This window comes from Salvelinus alpinus, chromosome 32, assembly GCF_045679555.1.
Source record: "Salvelinus alpinus chromosome 32, SLU_Salpinus.1, whole genome shotgun sequence".
NCBI lineage: Eukaryota > Metazoa > Chordata > Actinopteri > Salmoniformes > Salmonidae > Salvelinus > Salvelinus alpinus.
In genome coordinates this window covers 26678247-26698988 of record NC_092117.1, presented here as the reverse complement: position 1 = coordinate 26698988, position 20742 = coordinate 26678247, and the positions used below count along the sequence as shown (strand labels likewise).

At 46.4% G+C, this 20742-nt stretch overlaps 1 protein-coding gene across 7 annotated transcripts in view; it reads left to right on the top strand.

Annotated features, from left to right (window-relative positions):
* Positions 1 to 20742, top strand: part of LOC139562558 (zinc finger MIZ domain-containing protein 1-like) — a 249214-nt gene that overhangs the window by 188981 nt on the left and 39491 nt on the right. For all 7 annotated transcript variants that reach the window (XM_071380321.1, XM_071380320.1, XM_071380319.1 and 4 more), the window contains 2 exons: positions 2511 to 2623; positions 14067 to 14180. In XM_071380321.1, coding sequence (XP_071236422.1) covers positions 2555 to 2623; positions 14067 to 14180 — 183 coding nt within the window. In that variant the 5' untranslated portion in view covers positions 2511 to 2554. The remainder of the gene's footprint in view (positions 1 to 2510; positions 2624 to 14066; positions 14181 to 20742) is intronic.

Genomic DNA, 20742 nt, shown 5'->3' with positions numbered 1-20742 from the left:
AGCCATTTTGCCACAACTTTGGAAGTATGTTTGGGGTCATTGTCCATTTGGAAGACCCATTTGCGACCAAGCTTTAACTTCCTGACTGATGTCTTGAGATGTTGCTTCAATATATCCATATAATTTTTCTTCCTCAAGATGCCATCGTTTTTGTGAAGAGCACCAGTCCCTCCTGCAGCAAAGCACCCCCACAACATGATGCTGCCACCCCCGTGCTTCACGGTTAGGATTGTGTTCTTCGGCTTGCAAGCCTCCCCCTTTTTCCTCCAAACATAACGATGGTCATTATGGCCAAACAGTTCTATTTTTGTTTCATCAGACCAGAGGACATTTCTCCAAAAAGTACTATCTTTGTCCCCATGTGCAGTTGTCCCCATGTGCAGTTGCAAACCGTAGTCTGGCTTTTTTATGGCGGTTTTGGAACAGTGGCTTCTTCCTTGCTGAGCGGCTTTTGAGGTTATGTCGATATAGGACTCGTTTTACTGTGGATATAGATACTTTTGTACCTGTTTCCTCCAGCATCTTCACAAGGTCCTTTGCTGTTGTTCTGGGATTGATTTGCACTTTTCGCACCAAGGTACGTTCATCTCTAGGAGACAGAACGCGTCTCCTTCCTGAGCGGTATGACGGCTGCGTGGTCCCATGGTGTTTATACTAGCGTACTATTGTTTGTACAGATGAATGTGGTACCTTCAGGCGGTTGGAAATGGAAATTGCTCCCAATGATGAGCCAGACTTGTGGAGGTCTACAATTTTTTTTCTGATGTCTTGGCTGATTTATTTTGATTTTCCCATGATGTCAAGCAAAGAGCCACTGCATTTGAAGGTAGGCCTTGAAATATATCCACAGGTACACCTCCAATTGACTCAAATGATGTCAATTAGCCTATCAGAAGCTTCTAAAGCCATGACATCATTTTCTGGAATTTTCCAAGCTCTTTAAAGGCACAGTCAACTTAGTGTATGTAAACTTCTGACCCACTGGAATTGTGATACAGTGAATTATAAGTGAAATAATCTGTCTGTTAACAATTGCTGGAAAAATTACTTGTGTCATGCACAAAGTAGATGTCCTAACCGACTTGCCAAAACTATAGTTTGTTTAACAAGAAATTTGTGGACTGGTTGAAAAACAAGTTTTTTATGACTCCAACTTAAGTGTATGTAAACTTCCGACTTCAACTGTATGTACTAACAATGTTATGTATCTCTCTGTCTCAAGACCTGTCCTAACCATGCTGTATCCATCTGCCTTTCCCTGTAAAGAACCTGTCCTAACCAAGCTGTATCTGTCTCATTCCCTGTAAAGAACCTGTCCTAACCAAGCTGTATCTGTCTCTTTCCCTGTAAAGAACCTGTCCTAACCAAGCTGTATCTGTCTCATTCCCTGTAAAGAACCTGTCCTAACCAAGCTGTATCTGTCTCTTTCCCTGTAAAGAACCTGTCCTAACCAAGCTGTATCTGTCTCATTCCCTGTAAAGAACCTGTCCTAACCAAGCTGTATCTGTCTCATTCCCTGTAAAGAACCTGTCCTAACCAAGCTGTATCTGTCTCATTCCCTGTAAATAACCTGTCCTAACCAAGCTGTATCTGTCTCATTCCCTGTAAAGAACCTGTCCTAACCAAGCTGTTTCTGTCTCTTTCCCTGTAAAGAACCTGTCCTAACCAAGCTGTATCTGTCTCTTTCCCTGTAAAGAACCTGTCCTAACCAAGCTGTATCTGTCTCATTCCCTGTAAAGAACCTGTCCTAACCAAGCTGTATCTGTCTCATTCCCTGTAAAGAACCTGTCCTAACCAAGCTGTATCTGTCTCATTCCCTGTAAAGAACCTGTCCTAACCAAGCTGTATCTGTCTCATTCCCTGTAAAGAACCTGTCCTAACCAAGCTGTATCTGTCTCATTACCTGTAAAGAACCTGTCCTAACCAAGCTGTATATGTCTCATTCCCTGTAAAGAACCTGTCCTAACCAAGCTGTATCTGTCTCATTCCCTGTAAAGAACCTGTCCTAACCAAGCTGTATCTGTCTCATTCCCTGTAAAGAACCTGTCCTAACCAAGCTGTATCTGTCTCTTTCCCTGTAAAGAACCTGTCCTAACCAAGCTGTATCTGTCTCATTCCCTGTAAATAACCTGTCCTAACCAAGCTGTATCTGTCTCATTCCCTGTAAAGAACCTGTCCTAACCAAGCTGTATCTGTCTCATTCCCTGTAAAGAACCTGTCCTAACCAAGCTGTATCTGTCTCATTCCCTGTAAAGAACCTGTCCTAACCAAGCTGTATCTGTATCTTTCCCTGTAAAGAACCTGTCCTAACCAAGCTGTATCTGTCTCATTCCCTGTAAAGAACCTGTCCTAACCAAGCTGTATCTGTCTCATTCCCTGTAAAGAACCTGTCCTAACCAAGCTGTATCTGTCTCATTCCCTGTAAAGAACCTGTCCTAACCAAGCTGTATCTGTCTCTTTCCCTGTAAAGAACCTGTCCTAACCAAGCTGTATCTCTCTTTGTCTTCCAGAGTGTTGATGGCGTTAGGCTAGAGGACAGGAAGCAGTCATCAAGATGAACGCGTTGCCGTCAATGGATCGGCACATCCAGCAGACCAACGACAGGCTGCTGTGTATCAAACAGGTAAGAAACACACATCTGTGGGCCTTAATGGGGCCCTTAATGTTTTCAATGAAAGGTGATTTGTAGATCAGTGAGATCGAACAGGTTGCCGTGTATCAAACACGTGAGACAATAGCAACTAGCAACACCAAGGTCGTTGGTTCAGATCCTGGGTTCAGATCCTGGAGGAATCAAATTCCCACATTGTATGTATATTATTGTCTCTGGGTTTTCGCATGTTAAGTGGCATTGGCAGATCTTTTAAAAGAAGGATTGCGTGGATCCAAGGTGGTTGTTACAGTATATATGTCTGCACAGCCCCTTGCTCTGCTCATGACTCCTCCAGCCTACAGCTGCTCTTTCCACACACCACACCGCCTTATATGGCAATCTGTTAGTCTACCCATTAGCTACAGACCGGGTTGCACTGGGGCAGAGAGAGGGGAGAGGGAGAGACAGAGAGCGAGGAGAGTGAGAGAGAGGGATGCCCTGTTAAGTGCAAGAGACTGCTCTCTCTAACTTCTAACTGTACTTCCACATACTCTTCAGTTGATCTCTCTGTCCTTTTGTCTCTTCCATTCTCTCTTCAACTCCTCCCTTCTACTCCTTCTCTGATTCACTGACATCTTCTTCTGTAATAGATAGTGCTGCACTGAGACCTAAGAGCGAGTGAGTACAGATGTCTGCCCGCATGCTGCCAGTGGGTTATTGTTTTGGTTTGGGGTCCTGGCAGAGGGCCAGTGGGCTGAGCTGTTTTCTACTCAGGCAGGTATGAACAGCCTGATCCCCAGACAGGCCAGGGTAAACACGGACATTCAGTGGAGGACCAGGAGGCTTTGATGTCTGTCTGCCTGTGAGGCTGCCGACACCCCTCCCTCCCTCCGTCCCTCCCTCCCTCCCTCCAATTCAATTCAGAGGCCTTTATTGGCAAGGGAAACAATATGTTTACATTGCCAAAGGAAGTGAAATAGATAATAAACAAAAGTGAAATAAACAATAAAAACATTACACTCACAAAAGTTTCAGAGGAATAGAGACATTTCAAATGTCATATTACAATGTGCAAATAGTTCAAGTACAAAAGGGAAAATTAATCAACATAAATATGGGTCTCTCTCCCTCCCTCCTACAAGCCAACACAGTGGCTGCTTTCTCCATCTGTTGTCTACTGCCTGTTTGCTCCTTGTCTCCCTAGAGCTGTTCTTGTTATATGGGCTGGTGGCTAACTCTCTCGCCTATTTTCTCTCTATTTTGTTCCACCAAATCACTATCAAGTTAACTAGCTATCGTGTCCCTTCAGATCAGCAAACAATCAAAGGTTAGGAGCTAATGGAAAGAGTGAGGGGCTTTCTTTGTCCCAGTGAAAATGTAGACAGTCTTCTCGGTGGCAGCTATTATCCCCCTCACCCTGGAGATGTAGACTATACGACTCACATCAACCAGCCATATCCCCCTCACCCTGGAGATGTAGACTATACGACTCACATCAACCAGCCATATCCCCCTCACCCTGGAGATGTAGACTATACGACTCACATCAACCAGCCATATCCCCCTCACCCTGGAGATGTAGACTATACGACTCACATCAACCAGCCATATCCCCCTCACCCTGGAGATGTAGGCTATACGACTCACATCAACCAGCCATATCCCCCTCACCCTGGAGATGTAGACTATACGACTCACATCAACCAGCCATATCCCCCTCGCCCTGGAGATGTAGACTATACGACTCACATCAACCAGCCATATCCCCCTCACCCTGGAGATGTAGGCTATACGACTCACATCAACCAGCCATATCCCCCTCACCCTGGAGATGTAGACTATACGACTCACATCAACCAGCCATATCCCCCTCACCCTGGAGATGTAGGCTATACGACTCACATCAACCAGCCATATCCCCCTCACCCTGGAGATGTAGACTATACGACTCACATCAACCAGCCATATCCCCCTCACCCTGGAGATGTAGACTATACGACTCACATCAACCAGCCATATCCCCCTCACCCTGGAGATGTAGACTATACGACTCACATCAACCAGCCATATCCCCCTCACCCTGGAAATGTAGACTATACGACTCACATCAACCAGCCATATCCCCCTCACCCTGGAGATGTAGACTATACGACTCACATCAACCAGCCATATCCCCCTCACCCTGGAGATGTAGACTATACGACTCACATCAACCAGCCATATCCCCCTCACCCTGGAGATGTAGACTATACGACTCACATCAACCAGCCATATCCCCCTCACCCTGGAGATGTAGACTATACGACTCACATCAACCAGCCATATCCCCCTCACCCTGGAGATGTAGACTATACGACTCACATCAACCAGCCATATCCCCCTCACCCTGGAGATGTAGACTATACGACTCACATCAACCAGCCATATCCCCCTCACCCTGGAGATGTAGACTATACGACTCACATCAACCAGCCATATCCCCCTCACCCTGGAGATGTAGACTATACGACTCACATCAACCAGCCATATCCCCCTCACCCTGGAGATGTAGACTATACGACTCACATCAACCAGCCATATCCCCCTCACCCTGGAGATGTAGACTATACGACTCACATCAACCAGCCATATCCCCCTCACCCTGGAGATGTAGGCTATACGACTCACATCAACCAGCCATATCCCCCTCACCCTGGAGATGTAGACTATACGACTCACATCAACCAGCCATATCCCCCTCACCCTGGAGATGTAGACTATACGACTCACATCAACCAGCCATATCCCCCTCACCCTGGAGATGTAGACTATACGACTCACATCAACCAGCCATATCCCCCTCACCCTGGAGATGTAGACTATACGACTCACATCAACCAGCCATATCCCCCTCACCCTGGAGATGTAGGCTATACGACTCACATCAACCAGCCATATCCCCCTCACCCTGGAGATGTAGACTATACGACTCACATCAACCAGCCATATCCCCCTCACCCTGGAGATGTAGACTATACGACTCACATCAACCAGCCATATCCCCCTCACCCTGGAGATGTAGACTATACGACTCACATCAACCAGCCATATCCCCCTCACCCTGGAGATGTAGACTATACGACTCACATCAACCAGCCATATCCCCCTCACCCTGGAGATGTAGACTATACGACTCACATCAACCAGCCATATCCCCCTCACCCTGGAGATGTAGACTATACGACTCACATCAACCAGCCATATCCCCCTCACCCTGGAGATGTAGACTATACGACTCACATCAACCAGCCATATCCCCCTCACCCTGGAGATGTAGACTATACGACTCACATCAACCAGCCATATCCCCCTCACCCTGGAGATGTAGACTATACGACTCACATCAACCAGCCATATCCCCCTCACCCTGGAGATGTAGACTATACGACTCACATCAACCAGCCATATCCCCCTCACCCTGGAGATGTAGACTATACGACTCACATCAACCAGCCATATCCCCCTCACCCTGGAGATGTAGACTATACGACTCACATCAACCAGCCATATCCCCCTCACCCTGGAGATGTAGGCTATACGACTCACATCAACCAGCCATATCCCCCTCACCCTGGAGATGTAGACTATACGACTCACATCAACCAGCCATATCCCCCTCACCCTGGAGATGTAGGCTATACGACTCACATCAACCAGCCATATCCCCCTCACCCTGGAGATGTAGACTATACGACTCACATCAACCAGCCATATCCCCCTCACCCTGGAGATGTAGACTATACGACTCACATCAACCAGCCATATCCCCCTCACCCTGGAGATGTAGACTGTACGACTCACATCAACCAGCCATATCCCCCTCACCCTGGAGATGTAGACTATACGACTCACATCAACCAGCCATATCCCCCTCACCCTGGAGATGTAGACTATACGACTCACATCAACCAGCCATATCCCCCTCACCCTGGAGATGTAGACTATACGACTCACATCAACCAGCCATATCCCCCTCACCCTGGAGATGTAGACTATACGACTCACATCAACCAGCCATATCCCCCTCACCCTGGAGATGTAGGCTATACGACTCACATCAACCAGCCATATCCCCCTCACCCTGGAGATGTAGGCTATACGACTCACATCAACCAGCCATATCCCCCTCACCCTGGAGATGTAGACTATACGACTCACATCAACCAGCCATATCCCCCTCACCTTGGAGATGTAGGCTATACGACTCACATCAACCAGCCATATCCCCCTCACCCTGGAGATGTAGACTATACGACTCACATCAACCAGCCATATCCCCCTCACCCTGGAGATGTAGACTATACGACTCACATCAACCAGCCATATCCCCCTCACCCTGGAGATGTAGACTATACGACTCACATCAACCAGCCATATCCCCCTCACCCTGGAGATGTAGACTATACGACTCACATCAACCAGCCATATCCCCCTCACCCTGGAGATGTAGACTATACGACTCACATCAACCAGCCATATCCCCCTCACCCTGGAGATGTAGACTATACGACTCACATCAACCAGCCATATCCCCCTCACCCTGGAGATGTAGACTATACGACTCACATCAACCAGCCATATCCCCCTCACCCTGGAGATGTAGACTATACGACTCACATCAACCAGCCATATCCCCCTCACCCTGGAGATGTAGACTATACGACTCACATCAACCAGCCATATCCCCTTCACCCTGGAGATGTAGACTATACGACTCACATCAACCAGCCATATCCCCCTCACCCTGGAGATGTAGACTATACGACTCACATCAACCAGCCATATCCCCCTCACCCTGGAGATGTAGGCTATACGACTCACATCAACCAGCCATATCCCCCTCACCCTGGAGATGTAGGCTATACGACTCACATCAACCAGCCATATCCCCCTCACCCTGGAGATGTAGACTATACGACTCACATCAACCAGCCATATCCCCCTCACCCTGGAGATGTAGGCTATACGACTCACATCAACCAGCCATATCCCCCTCACCCTGGAGATGTAGGCTATACGACTCACATCAACCAGCCATATCCCCCTCACCCTGGAGATGTAGACTATACGACTCACATCAACCAGCCATATCCCCCTCACCCTGGAGATGTAGACTATACGACTCACATCAACCAGCCATATCCCCCTCACCCTGGAGATGTAGACTATACGACTCACATCAACCAGCCATATCCCCCTCACCCTGGAGATGTAGACTATACGACTCACATCAACCAGCCATATCCCCCTCACCCTGGAGATGTAGGCTATACGACTCACATCAACCAGCCATATCCCCCTCACCCTGGAGATGTAGGCTATACGACTCACATCAACCAGCCATATCCCCCTCACCCTGGAGATGTAGACTATACGACTCACATCAACCAGCCATATCCCCCTCACCCTGGAGATGTAGGCTATACGACTCACATCAACCAGCCATATCCCCCTCACCCTGGAGATGTAGACTATACGACTCACATCAACCAGCCATATCCCCCTCACCCTGGAGATGTAGACTATACGACTCACATCAACCAGCCATATCCCCCTCACCCTGGAGATGTAGGCTATACGACTCACATCAACCAGCCATATCCCCCTCACCCTGGAGATGTAGACTATACGACTCACATCAACCAGCCATATCCCCCTCACCCTGGAGATGTAGACTATACGACTCACATCAACCAGCCATATCCCCCTCACCCTGGAGATGTAGGCTATACGACTCACATCAACCAGCCATATCCCCCTCACCCTGGAGATGTAGACTATACGACTCACATCAACCAGCCATATCCCCCTCACCCTGGAGATGTAGACTATACGACTCACATCAACCAGCCATATCCCCCTCACCCTGGAGATGTAGGCTATACGACTCACATCAACCAGCCATATCCCCCTCACCCTGGAGATGTAGACTATACGACTCACATCAACCAGCCATATCCCCCTCACCCTGGAGATGTAGGCTATACGACTCACATCAACCAGCCATATCCCCCTCACCCTGGAGATGTAGACTATACGACTCACATCAACCAGCCATATCCCCCTCACCCTGGAGATGTAGGCTATACGACTCACATCAACCAGCAATAATGTCATTTTCCCACTCATCCAGCCATATCCCCTCCCTCCTTCTCCATCTCCCCTTTCTCTCTCTCATCTCTCGGTCTCCCTCATCTCTCCATCTCAATCATTTCTCTCTCATAGTCCACAGCTGCTTCCACAATCACCCATCTCCACATCACAAAAGACCAACTATTGAAGGCTCATCTCCTTCTCCCATACCTCTCAGAGCTCATGATATAGCTGTCTGTTCTCACGGCTTTCCTTGCTTGGCGGACAGTCAGACACAGACAGACAGACTGAAAGACACAGACTGACAGACAAAAAGAGAGAGACAGAAAGAGAGAGACACACACAGACAGAAAGACACAGACTGAAAGACACAGACTGAAAGACACAGACTGAAAGACACAGACTGAACGACACAGACTGAAAGACACAGACAGAGAGACAGACACAGACAGAGAGACAGACACAGACAGAGAGACAGACACAGACAGAGAGACAGACACAGACAGAGAGACAGACACAGACAGACAGAGAGACAGACAGAGAGACAGACACAGACAGAGAGACAGACACAGACAGAGAGACAGACACAGACAGAGAGACAGACACAGACAGAGAGACAGACACAGACAGAGAGACAGACACAGACAGAGAGACAGACACAGACAGAGAGACAGACACAGACAGAGAGAGAAACACAGAGAGAGAAACACAGACAGAAAGACACAGACACAGAGAGAGAGAGACAGACAGAGAGAGAGAGAGACACAGACAGAGAGAGAGAGAGACACAGACAGAGAGAGAGAGAGACATAGACAGAGAGAGAGAGACAGACAGAGAGAGAGACAGACAGAGACACAGACAGAGAGAGAGAGACACAGACAGAGAGAGAGCGAGACAGACACAGAAAGAGAGACACAGACAGAAAGAGAGAGACAGACAGAAAGAGAGAGACAGACAGAAAGAGACAGACAGACAGACAGACAGACAGACAGACAGACAGACAGACAGACAGACAGACAGACAGACAGACAGACAGACAGACAGACAGACAGACAGAAAGACCAAAAGACACAGACAGAAAGACAGAAAGACCAAAAGACACAGACAGAAAGACCAAAAGACACAGACCAAAAGACCAAAAGACACAGACCAAAAGACCAAAAGACACAGACCAAAAGACACAGACAGAAAGACCAAAAGACACAGACAGAAAGACCAAAAGACACAGACAGAAAGACACAGACGAAAAGACACAGACGAAAAGACACAGACGAAAAGACACAGATGAAAAGACACAGACGAAAAGACACAGACGAAAAGACACAGACGAAAAGACACAGACGAAAAGACACAGACGAAAAGACACAGACAGAAAGACACAGACCAAAAGACCAAAAGACACAGACCAAAAGACCAAAAGACACAGACCAAAAGACACAGACGAAAAGACACAGACGAAAAGACACAGACAGAAAGACACAGACAGAAAGACACAGACAGAAAGACACAGACAGACAGACAGAAAGACCAAAAGACACAGACAGAAAGACCAAAAGACACAGACCGAAAGACAGACAGACACATATATACACACACTCGCGTTCAAGCACACGCACCCACTCACACACATACACACACACTCTCATAGGAGCTCTATTGTCAGACTGAGCTTAATCCTCTCTTTCAGACCCTCACCTCGGCTGCCCTGTAAAGACAATACCTCTAACTGTGTGTGTGTGTGTGTGTGTGTGTGTGTGTGTGTGTGTGTGTGTGTGTGTGTGTGTGTGTGTGTGTGTGTGTGTGTGTGTGTGTGTGTGTGTGTGTGTGTGTGTGTGTCTCCTCTGCAAGGACACACAGAAAAAGACGCTTCAGAATAATAAATGCTTTTAAGTGGGGCTCAATCTCCTCGGCTAGAACAAGCCACAGAGTCATTAACCTACTGAGCTGTGGAGAGGGAGGGAGAGAGAGGAGGAGAGACGTTGAGAAAGAGAAAGGTAGAAGGAGAAAGACAGGTGGGGAGGGAGAGGGAGAAAGAGAGGAGAGGTAGGGATGGAGAGAGAGAGAGGAGAGGTAGGGATGGAGAGGGAGAGAGAGGTGGAGAGGGAGAAAGAGATGAGAGGTAGGGAGAGAGAGGGGGAGAGGGAGAAAGAGAGGAAAGGTGGAGAGGGAGAGGCCTAGTTTAATACCCGTCATTGTCCTCTTCAAGGCTGAGTAGTCTTCAGACAGAGGGAGAGAACAGAATAAACTGTTTCGTACCTCAGTGAGAGGGAAAGTAAATGTCTGCACACACACAAAAAGCTCCGCTGCTCAAGCCTTAGAAATCGTTAGCATAGGCCAGTAATTTATATAGGCTGAGAAGAGAAGGGGTTTATGCCTTTAGCAGGTCAGGAGAATAGGCTGAGAAGAGAAGGGGTTTCTGCCTTTAGCAGGTCAGGGGTCAGGAGAATAGGCTGAGAAGAGAAGGGGTTTATGCCTTTAGCAGGTCAGGAGAATAGGCTGAGAAGAGAAGGGGTTTATACCTTTAGCAGGTCAGGAGAATAGGTTGAGAAGAGAAGGGGTTTATACCTTTAGCAGGTCAGGAGAATAGGCTGAGAAGAGAAGGGGTTTATACCTTTAGCAGGTCAGGGGTCAGGAGTATAGGCTGAGAAGAGAAGGGGTTTATACCTTTAGCAGGTCAGGAGAATAGGCTGAGAAGAGAAGGGGTTTATACCTTTAGCAGGTCAGGAGTATAGGCTGAGAAGAGAAGGGGTTTATGCCTTTAGCAGGTCAGGAGAATAGGCTGAGAAGAGAAGGGGTTTATACCTTTAGCAGGTCAGGAGAATAGGCTGAGAAGAGAAGGGGTTTATGCCTTTAGCAGGTCAGGAGAATAGGCTGAGAAGAGAAGGGGTTTCTGCCTTTAGCAGGTCAGGAGAATAGGCTGAGAAGAGAAGGGGTTTATGCCTTTAGCAGGTCAGGAGAATAGGCTGAGAAGAGAAGGGGTTTATGCCTTTAGCAGGTCAGGAGAATAGGCTGAGAAGAGAAGGGGTTTATGCCTTTAGCAGGTCAGGAGAATAGGCTGAGAAGAAAAGGGGTTTATGCCTTTAGCAGGTCAGGAGAATAGGCTGAGAAGAGAAGGGGTTTATGCCTTTAGCAGGTCAGGAGAATAGGCTGAGAAGAGAAGGGGTTTATGCCTTTAGCAGGTCAGGAGAATAGGCTGAGAAGAGAAGGGGTTTATGCCTTTAGCAGGTCAGGAGAATAGGCTGAGAAGAGAAGGAGTTTCTGCCTTTAGCAGGTCAGGAGAATAGGCTGAGAAGAGAAGGGGTTTATGCCTTTAGCAGGTCAGGAGAATAGGCTGAGAAGAGAAGGGGTTTATGCCTTTAGCAGGTCAGGAGAATAGGCTGAGAAGAGAAGGGGTTTATGCCTTTAGCAGGTCAGGGGTCAGGAGTATAGGCTGAGAAGAGAAGGGGTTTATGCCTTTAGCAGGTCAGGAGAATAGGCTGAGAAGAGAAGGGGTTTATGCCTTTAGCAGGTCAGGAGAATAGGCTGAGAAGAGAAGGGGTTTATGCCTTTAGCAGGTCAGGAGAATAGGCTGAGAAGAGAAGGGGTTTATGCCTTTAGCAGGTCAGGAGAATAGGCTGAGAAGAGAAGGGGTTTATGCCTTTAGCAGGTCAGGAGAATAGGCTGAGAAGAGAAGGGGTTTATGCCTTTAGCAGGTCAGGAGAATAGGCTGAGAAGAGAAGGGGTTTATGCCTTTAGCAGGTCAGGAGAATAGGCTGAGAAGAGAAGGGGTTTATGCCTTTAGCAGGTCAGGGTCAGGAGAATAGGCTGAGAAGAGAAGGGGTTTATGCCTTTAGCAGGTCAGGAGAATAGGCTGAGAAGAAAAGGGGTTTATGCCTTTAGCAGGTCAGGAGAATAGGCTGAGAAGAGAAGGGGTTTATGCCTTTAGCAGGTCAGGAGAATAGGCTGAGAAGAGAAGGGGTTTATGCCTTTAGCAGGTCAGGAGAATAGGCTGAGAAGAGAAGGGGTTTATGCCTTTAGCAGGTCAGGAGAATAGGCTGAGAAGAGAAGGGGTTTATGCCTTTAGCAGGTCAGGGGTCAGGAGAATAGGCTGAGAAGAGAAGGGGTTTATACCTTTAGCAGGTCAGGAGTATAGGCTGAGAAGAGAAGGGGTTTATGCCTTCAGCAGGTCAGGGGTCAGGAGAATAGGCTGAGAAGAGAAGGGGTTTATGCCTTGTATGTCTGCATGACCATGTAAGGACCCTCGCTCCTTCCCGCCAATGCCCACTCAGGCTCTGCTGCATTGTGGGTATATAACCTATACCCTGCTCAACAATACATCAAGGTCTGCTGGTAACGCTCCCCTCCTCTCTTTTCATCCATCTCTCCTGACCCTCCTCTCTTTACCCATCTCTCCTGACCCTCCTCTCTTTTCATCCATCTCTCCTGACCCTCCTCTCTTCATACATCTCTCCTGACCCTCCTCTCTTTTCATCCATCTCTCCTGACCCTCCTCTCTTTACCCATCTCTCCTGACCCTCCTCTCTTTTCATCCATCTCTCCTGACCCTCCTCTCTTTACCCATCTCTCCTGACCCTCCTCTCTTTTCATCCATCTCTCCTGACCCTCCTCTCTTTACCCATCTCTCCTGACCCTCCTCTCTTTTCATCCATCTCTCCTGACCCTCCTCTCTTTTCATCCATCTCTCCTGACCCTCCTCTCTTTTCATCCATCTCTCCTGACCCTCCTCTCTTTTCATCCATCTCTCCTGACCCTCCTCTCTTTTCATCCATCTCTCCTGACCCTCCTCTCTCTTCATCCATCTCTCCTGACCCTCCTCTCTTTTCATCCATCTCTCCTGACCCTCCTCTCTTTTCATACATCTCTCCTGACCCTCCTCTCTTTTCATCCATCTCTCCTGACCCTCCTCTCTTTTCATACATCTCTCCTGACCCTCCTCTCTTTTCATACATCTCTCCTGACCCTCCTCTCTTTTCATCCATCTCTCCTGACCCTCCTCTCTTTTCATCCATCACTCCTGACCCTCCTCTCTTTTCATCCATCTCTCCTGACCCTCCTCTCTTTTCATACATCTCTCCTGACCCTCCTCTCTTTTCATCCATCTCTCCTGACCCTCCTCTCTCTTCATCCATCTCTCCTGACCCTCCTCTCTCTTCATCCATCTCTCCTGACCCTCCTCTCTTTTCATCCATCTCTCCTGACCCTCCTCTTTTCATCCATCTCTCCTCCTAAAATAGCCCCCTGTCTACATAATGATGACAATACATCATGATATGGTTTCAGATACATTTATTATGAAGTGAGATATTTCTAACAGCCAGTTTTTCTCTCGTTTGTCCGACAGCACTTACAGAACCCGGCCAACTTCCACACGGCAGCGACAGAGCTGCTGGACTGGTGCGGAGACCCCCGAGCCTTCCAGAGACCTTTCGAACAAAGCCTCATGGGATGCCTAACGGTAAGAAGACCCCGGCTGACCGTCTCAGTCAATCACAAGTCTTCATTACTGCTATGAGCCAATTACAGCCCTCCATTTTCCGTGTCAACCAATCACAGCCCTCAGTCATGTTTACTGTTACTGTTAGCAACGGTGAAGTTAGGCAGCTGCTCGGGCCGTCAGGGGCCAGTGACAGAGGTTAAAGCCGCAGTCACGCTTCACTGTCTGTGCACACACACGCGTGTACACGCACGCGGACATCGTAGTCAGTGACCCCTGGCCGACCTCTCCTGTTCTACAGCCTCTTCTTATTGATCTGGGCAGCAGGCCAGAGTCCTACAAATCTGCTGCAGGTGTGGGAGAACACACACGCACAAACGCATGGCTGCATGCACACAAATTGAGAGAGACTTTTTTTTACAGAATTTCTGAATGTTGTCTCCAGGGATGCATCTGTAGGCCTCGTGTGTGTAGTGTCAATGTTCATCTGTAAGTCAGTATTAAAGCTTCTTAATGCTTATGATAAAAAAGACTACCGTATAGAATGTACCCCCCTCTGAGTCCTCTAATAGTATGGGTTCTGTACCTCCTCTGAGTCCTCTAATAGTATGGGGTCTGTACCTCCTCTGAGTCCTCTAATAGCATGGGGTCTGTACCTCCTCTGAGTCTTCTAATAGCATGGGGTCTGTACCCCCTTTGAGTCCTCTAATAGTATGGGGTCTGTACCCCCTCTGAGTCCTCTAATAGTATGGGGTCTGTACCCCCTCTCAGTCCTCTAATAGTATGGGGTCTGTACCCCCTCTGAGACCTCTAATAGTATGGGGTCTGTACCTCCTTTGAGTCCTCTAATAGTATGGGGTCTGTACCTCTTTTGAGTCCTCTAATAGTATGGGGTCTGTACCTCCTTTGAGTCCTCTGATAGTATGGGGTCTGTACCTCTTTTGAGTCCTCTAATAGTATGGGGTCTGTACCTCTTTTGAGTCCTCTGATAGTATGGGGTCTGTACCTCTTTTGAGTCCTCTAATAGTATGGGGTCTGTACCTCTGAGTCCTCTAATAGTATGGGGTCTGTACCTCCTTTGAGTCCTCTAATAGTATGGGGTCTGTACCTCCTTTGAGTCCTCTAATAGTATGGGGTCTGTACCTCTTTTGAGTCCTCTGATAGTATGGGGTCTGTACCTCTTTTGAGTCCTCTAATAGTATGGGGTCTGTACCTCCTCTGAGTCCTCTGATAGTATGGGGTCTGTACCCCCTCCGAGTCTTCTAATAGTATGGGGTCTGTACCTCCTTTGAGTCCTCTAATAGTATGGGGTCTGTACCTCCTCTGAGTCTTCTAATAGTATGGGGTCTGTACCTCCTCTGAGTCTTCTAATAGCATGGGGTCTGTACCTCCTTTGAGTCCTCTAATAGTATGGGGTCTGTACCTCCTCTGAGTCCTCTAATAGTATGGGGTCTGTACCTCCTCTGAGTCTTCTAATAGTATGGGGTCTGTACCTCCTCTGAGTCTTCTAATAGTATGGGGTCTGTACTTCCTTTGAGTCTTCTAATAGTATGGGGTCTGTACCTCCTTTGAGTCTTCTAATAGTATGGAGTCTGTACCTCTTTTGAGTCCTCTAATAGTATGGGGTCTGTACCTCTTTTGAGTCCTCTAATAGTATGGGGTCTGTACCTCCTCTGAGTCCTCTAATAGTATGGGGTCTGTACCTCTTTTGAGTCCTCTAATAGTATGGGGTCTGTACCTCTGAGTCCTCTAATAGTATGGGGTCTGTACCTCCTTTGAGTCCTCTAATAGTATGGGGTCTGTACCTCTTTTGAGTCCTCTAATAGTATGGGCCCTGTTCATATTTTGTTTTTTAATCACTCGCAAATTAAAGATGATGCCTTGTGTTACAGTGGCATTGCTTACAGCCTACTATTGTACTGGCTGTGGTTTTGTCTTGTCTGTGATTGTTACCTCATTGAATATATATATTGGACGGTTAATAAGAGAGAGAAGCTCTAGACTACCTAGTTTGAAGCTAGTCATGTCTATGTCATCAGAGAGACAGTGGATGAGTGAATGCTTGGAGAACACACACACTCATCTTATTGTGTGCAAATTCCACAGATACACACACACACACACTTCCTGTTTGATGTCTCTTTCACTCATTGAAAAATCACCTCCACTCTAAACATGACTCAGTAGTCTAGGTTGACTAGATGATTAAGGTTAGCAAATATATGCAGAGCTTTGCTAAAATCAATCTCTCTGAACACATCTTAGGACAGTGGTTTACTAGGACAGTGGTTTACTAGGACAGTGGTTTACTAGGACAGTGGTTTACTAGGACAGTGGTTTACTAGGACAGTGGTTTACTAGGACAGTGGTTTACTAGGACAGTGGTTTACTTGGACAGTGGTTTACTTGGACAGTGGTTTACTTGGACAGTGGTTTACTTGGACAGTGGTTTACTAGGACAGTGGTTTACTTGGACAGTGGTTTACTTGGACAGTGGTTTACTAGGACAGTGGTTTACTAGGACACTGGTTTACTTGGACAGTGGTTTACTTGGACAGTGGTTTACTAGGACAGTGGTTTACTAGGACAGTGGTTTACTAGGACAGTGGTTTACTAGGACAGTGGTTTACTAGGACAGTGGTTTACTTGGACAGTGGTTTACTTGGACAGTGGTTTACTAGGACAGTGGTTTACTAGGACTGTGGTTTACTAGGACAGTGGTTTACTAGGACAGTGGTTTACTAGGACAGTGGTTTACCAGGACAGTGGTTTACTTGGACAGTGGTTTACTTGGACAGTGGTTTACTTGGACAGTGGTTTACTAGGACAGTGGTTTACTAGGACAGTGGTTTACTAGGACAGTGGTTTACTAGGACAGTGGTTTACTAGGACAGTGGTTTACTAGGACAGTGGTTTACTAGGACAGTGGTTTACTAGGACAGTGGTTTACTTGGACAGTGGTTTACTAGGACAGTGGTTTACTAGGACAGTGGTTTACTTGGACAGTGGTTTACTAGGACAGTGGTTTACTAGGACAGTGGTTTACTTGGACAGTGGTTTACTTGGACAGTGGTTTACTAAGACAGTGGTTTTCTAGGACAGTGGTTTACTTGGACAGTGGTTTACTAACACAGTGGTTTACTAACACAGTGGTTTACTTGGACAGTGGTTTACTTGGACAGTGGTTTACTAGGACAGTGGTTTACTAGGACAGTGGTTTACTAGGACAGTGGTTTACTTGGACAGTGGTTTACCAGGACAGTGGTTTACCTGGACAGTGGTTTACTAGGACAGTGGTTTACTTGGACAGTGGTTTACTTGGACAGTGGTTTACTAGGACAGTGGTTTACTAGGACAGTGGTTTACTTGGACAGTGGTTTACTTGGACAGTGGTTTACTAGGACAGTGGTTTACTAGGACAGTGGTTTACTAGGACAGTGGTTTACTAGGACAGTGGTTTACTTGGACAGTGGTTTACTAAGACAGTGGTTTACTTGGACAGTGGTTTACTTGGACAGTGGTTTAGTAGGACAGTGGTTTAGTAGGACAGTGGTTTACTAGGACAGTGGTTTACTTGGACAGTGGTTTACTAAGACAGTGGTTTACTTGGACAGTGGTTTACTAGGACAGTGGTTTACTTGGACAGTGGTTTACTAGGACAGTGGTTTACTAACACAGTGGTTTACTTGGACAGTGGTTTACTAGGACAGTGGTTTACTAGGACAGTGGTTTACTAGGACAGTGGTTTACTAACACAGTGGTTTACTTGGACAGTGGTTTACTAGGACAGTGGTTTACTAAGACAGTGGTTTACTTGGACAGTGGTTTACTTGGACAGTGGTTTACTAGGACAGTGGTTTACTTGGACAGTGGTTTACTAGGACAGTGGTTTACTTGGACAGTGGTTTACTTGGACAGTGGTTTACTAGGACTGTGGTTTACTAGGACAGTGGTTTACTTGGACAGTGGTTTAATAGGACAGTGGTTTACTTGGACAGTGGTTTACTTGGACAGTGGTTTAATAGGACAGTGGTTTACTTGGACAGTGGTTTACTTGGACAGTGGTTTACTTGGACAGTGGTTTACTAGGACTGTGGTTTACTAGGACAGTGGTTTACTTGGACAGTGGTTTAATAGGACAGTGGTTTACTTGGACAGTGGTTTACTAGGACTGTGGTTTACTAGGACAGTGGTTTACTAGGACAGTGGTTTACTTGGACAGTGGTTTACTAAGACAGTGGTTTACTTGGACAGTGGTTTACTAGGACAGTGGTTTAATAGGACAGTGGTTTACTTGGACAGTGGTTTACTAGGACTGTGGTTTACTAGGACAGTGGTTTACTAGGACAGTGGTTTACTAGGACAGTGGTTTACTAGGACAGTGGTTTACTAGGACAGTGGTTTACTTGGACAGTGGTTTACTTGGACAGTGGTTTACTAGGACAGTGGTTTACTAACACAGTGGTTTACTAGGACAGTGGTTTACTTGGACAGTGGTTTACTAGGACAGTGGTTTAATAGGACAGTGGTTTACTAGGACAGTGGTTTACTAGGACAGTGGTTTACTTGGACAGTGGTTTACTAGGACAGTGGTTTACTAACACAGTGGTTTACTAGGACAGTGGTTTACTTGGACAGTGGTTTACTAGGACAGTGGTTTACTAGGACAGTGGTTTACTAGGACAGTGGTTTACTAGGACAGTGGTTTACTAGGACAGTGGTTTACTAGGACAGTGGTTTAATAGGACAGTGGTTTACTAGGACAGTGGTTTACTAGGACAGTGGTTTACTAGGACAGTGGTTTACTAGGACAGTGGTTTACTAGGACAGTGGTTTACTAGGACAGTGGTTTACTTGGACAGTGGTGGTGCGGAAGCAGTCTTACAACAAAATCTGTGAGTAAACTAAATCTTCCGATAAGACTGTAGTTTTTAACAGATGCTCAAACAATGTTCCTGCCGATCTTTTAATTTCCTGTGTGTGTGCGTGTATATATATACAGTGGGGAGAACAATTATTTGATACACTGCCGATTTTGCAGGTTTTCCTACTTACAAAGCATGTAGAGTTCTGTAATTTTTATCATAGGTACACTTCAACTGTGAGAGACGGAATCTAAAACAAAAATCCAGAAAATCACATTGTATGATTTTTAAGTAATTAATTTGCATTTTATTGCAAATAAAATTTATTTATGACATAAGTATTTATGAATACTTATGTCATGCAATAAAATGCAAATTAATTACTTAAAAATCATAGAATGTGATTGTCTGGATTTTTGTTTTAGATTCCATCTCTCACAGTTGAAGTGTACCTATGATAAAAAATTACAGACCTCTACATGCTTTGTAAGTAGGAAAACCTGCAAAATCGGCAGTGTATTAAATACTTGTTCTCCCCACTGTATATGTGTGTGTGTGTGTGTGTGTGTGTGTGTGTGTGTGTGTGTGTGTGTGTGTGTGTGTGTGTGTGTGTGTGTGTGTGTGTGTGTGTGTGTGTGTGTGTGTGTGTGTGTGTGTGTGTGTGTGTGTGTGTATACATATGATTGTGTGTGTGTGTGTATATATATATGTGCTTTCATGAGAAATGTCAGACATGGCACTAAAATATTGTACTCAAGCTGACTGTAAGCTTCTGAAATATGCACATAGAGATATCCAAAAACCAACCTACTTTACTCTTCTCTACAGTATACACTGTCTGAGTTCACAGGAGAGGAGACAAGGCTATCAATGAGAGAGAAATATAGGATATATTTATATTATATATTTTATATTCCTCAGTACTGATGGTCTGTAGCCCTAAGACTACAGGGATGACTTTCATATGTATAGCTAGGTCTGCTTCCTGCTACTGCCCACAGGGAGGGAGTGTGCGTGTGTGTGCGTGTGCGTGTGTGTGTGTGTGTGTGTGCGCGCGCATGCGTGTGTATGCTCGTTTATTCATGCTTGCACATATGCCTATTATTGCTAGTCAAGGGAGTACTGTACTAATATTGATCAATACCCCACTTGGAATGAAATATCAACACCACTTAAATACTGGCCTGTTTCATTGCTGTTGTTAATGATTTTGCATATATTATTTATTCCTGTAGAATCTAGATAGATATATTTCATTGGACTGCTTTAGAAAGTAAAGACTTCTCCAAATTGCCTTTTATATAACTAGTGTCTTCAGAGATATTTCCTGCATAAGTAGAGAGCAGGAAATTGGAGAAGTTGGTCACTAAGGCAACCATGGCTAGCATTTAGAAGTGAGTTCTAAAATGGCACAGTTTCCTTTAGAGTGCACTGAATATGTTGATAAATACTTACTGAGTTGATAATGCTGTGTTGACTCACTGAGTAGGGGAGTGTTTTGGTTACTGCTGGGGACAGCAGAAAGCCTTGCGGTTAGCCAGTAACTGAAAGGTCGCTAGTTCGAATCCCTGAGCCAACAAGTTGAACAAATCTGCCGATGTGCCCTTGTGCAAGGCACTTAACCTATGCTCCAGGGTTGCTGTTGATAATGGCTGACCCTGGCCGTAAGCCCACTCTCCGAGGGTGTCTCAGGGAGAGTTGGGATATACAAAAAACAC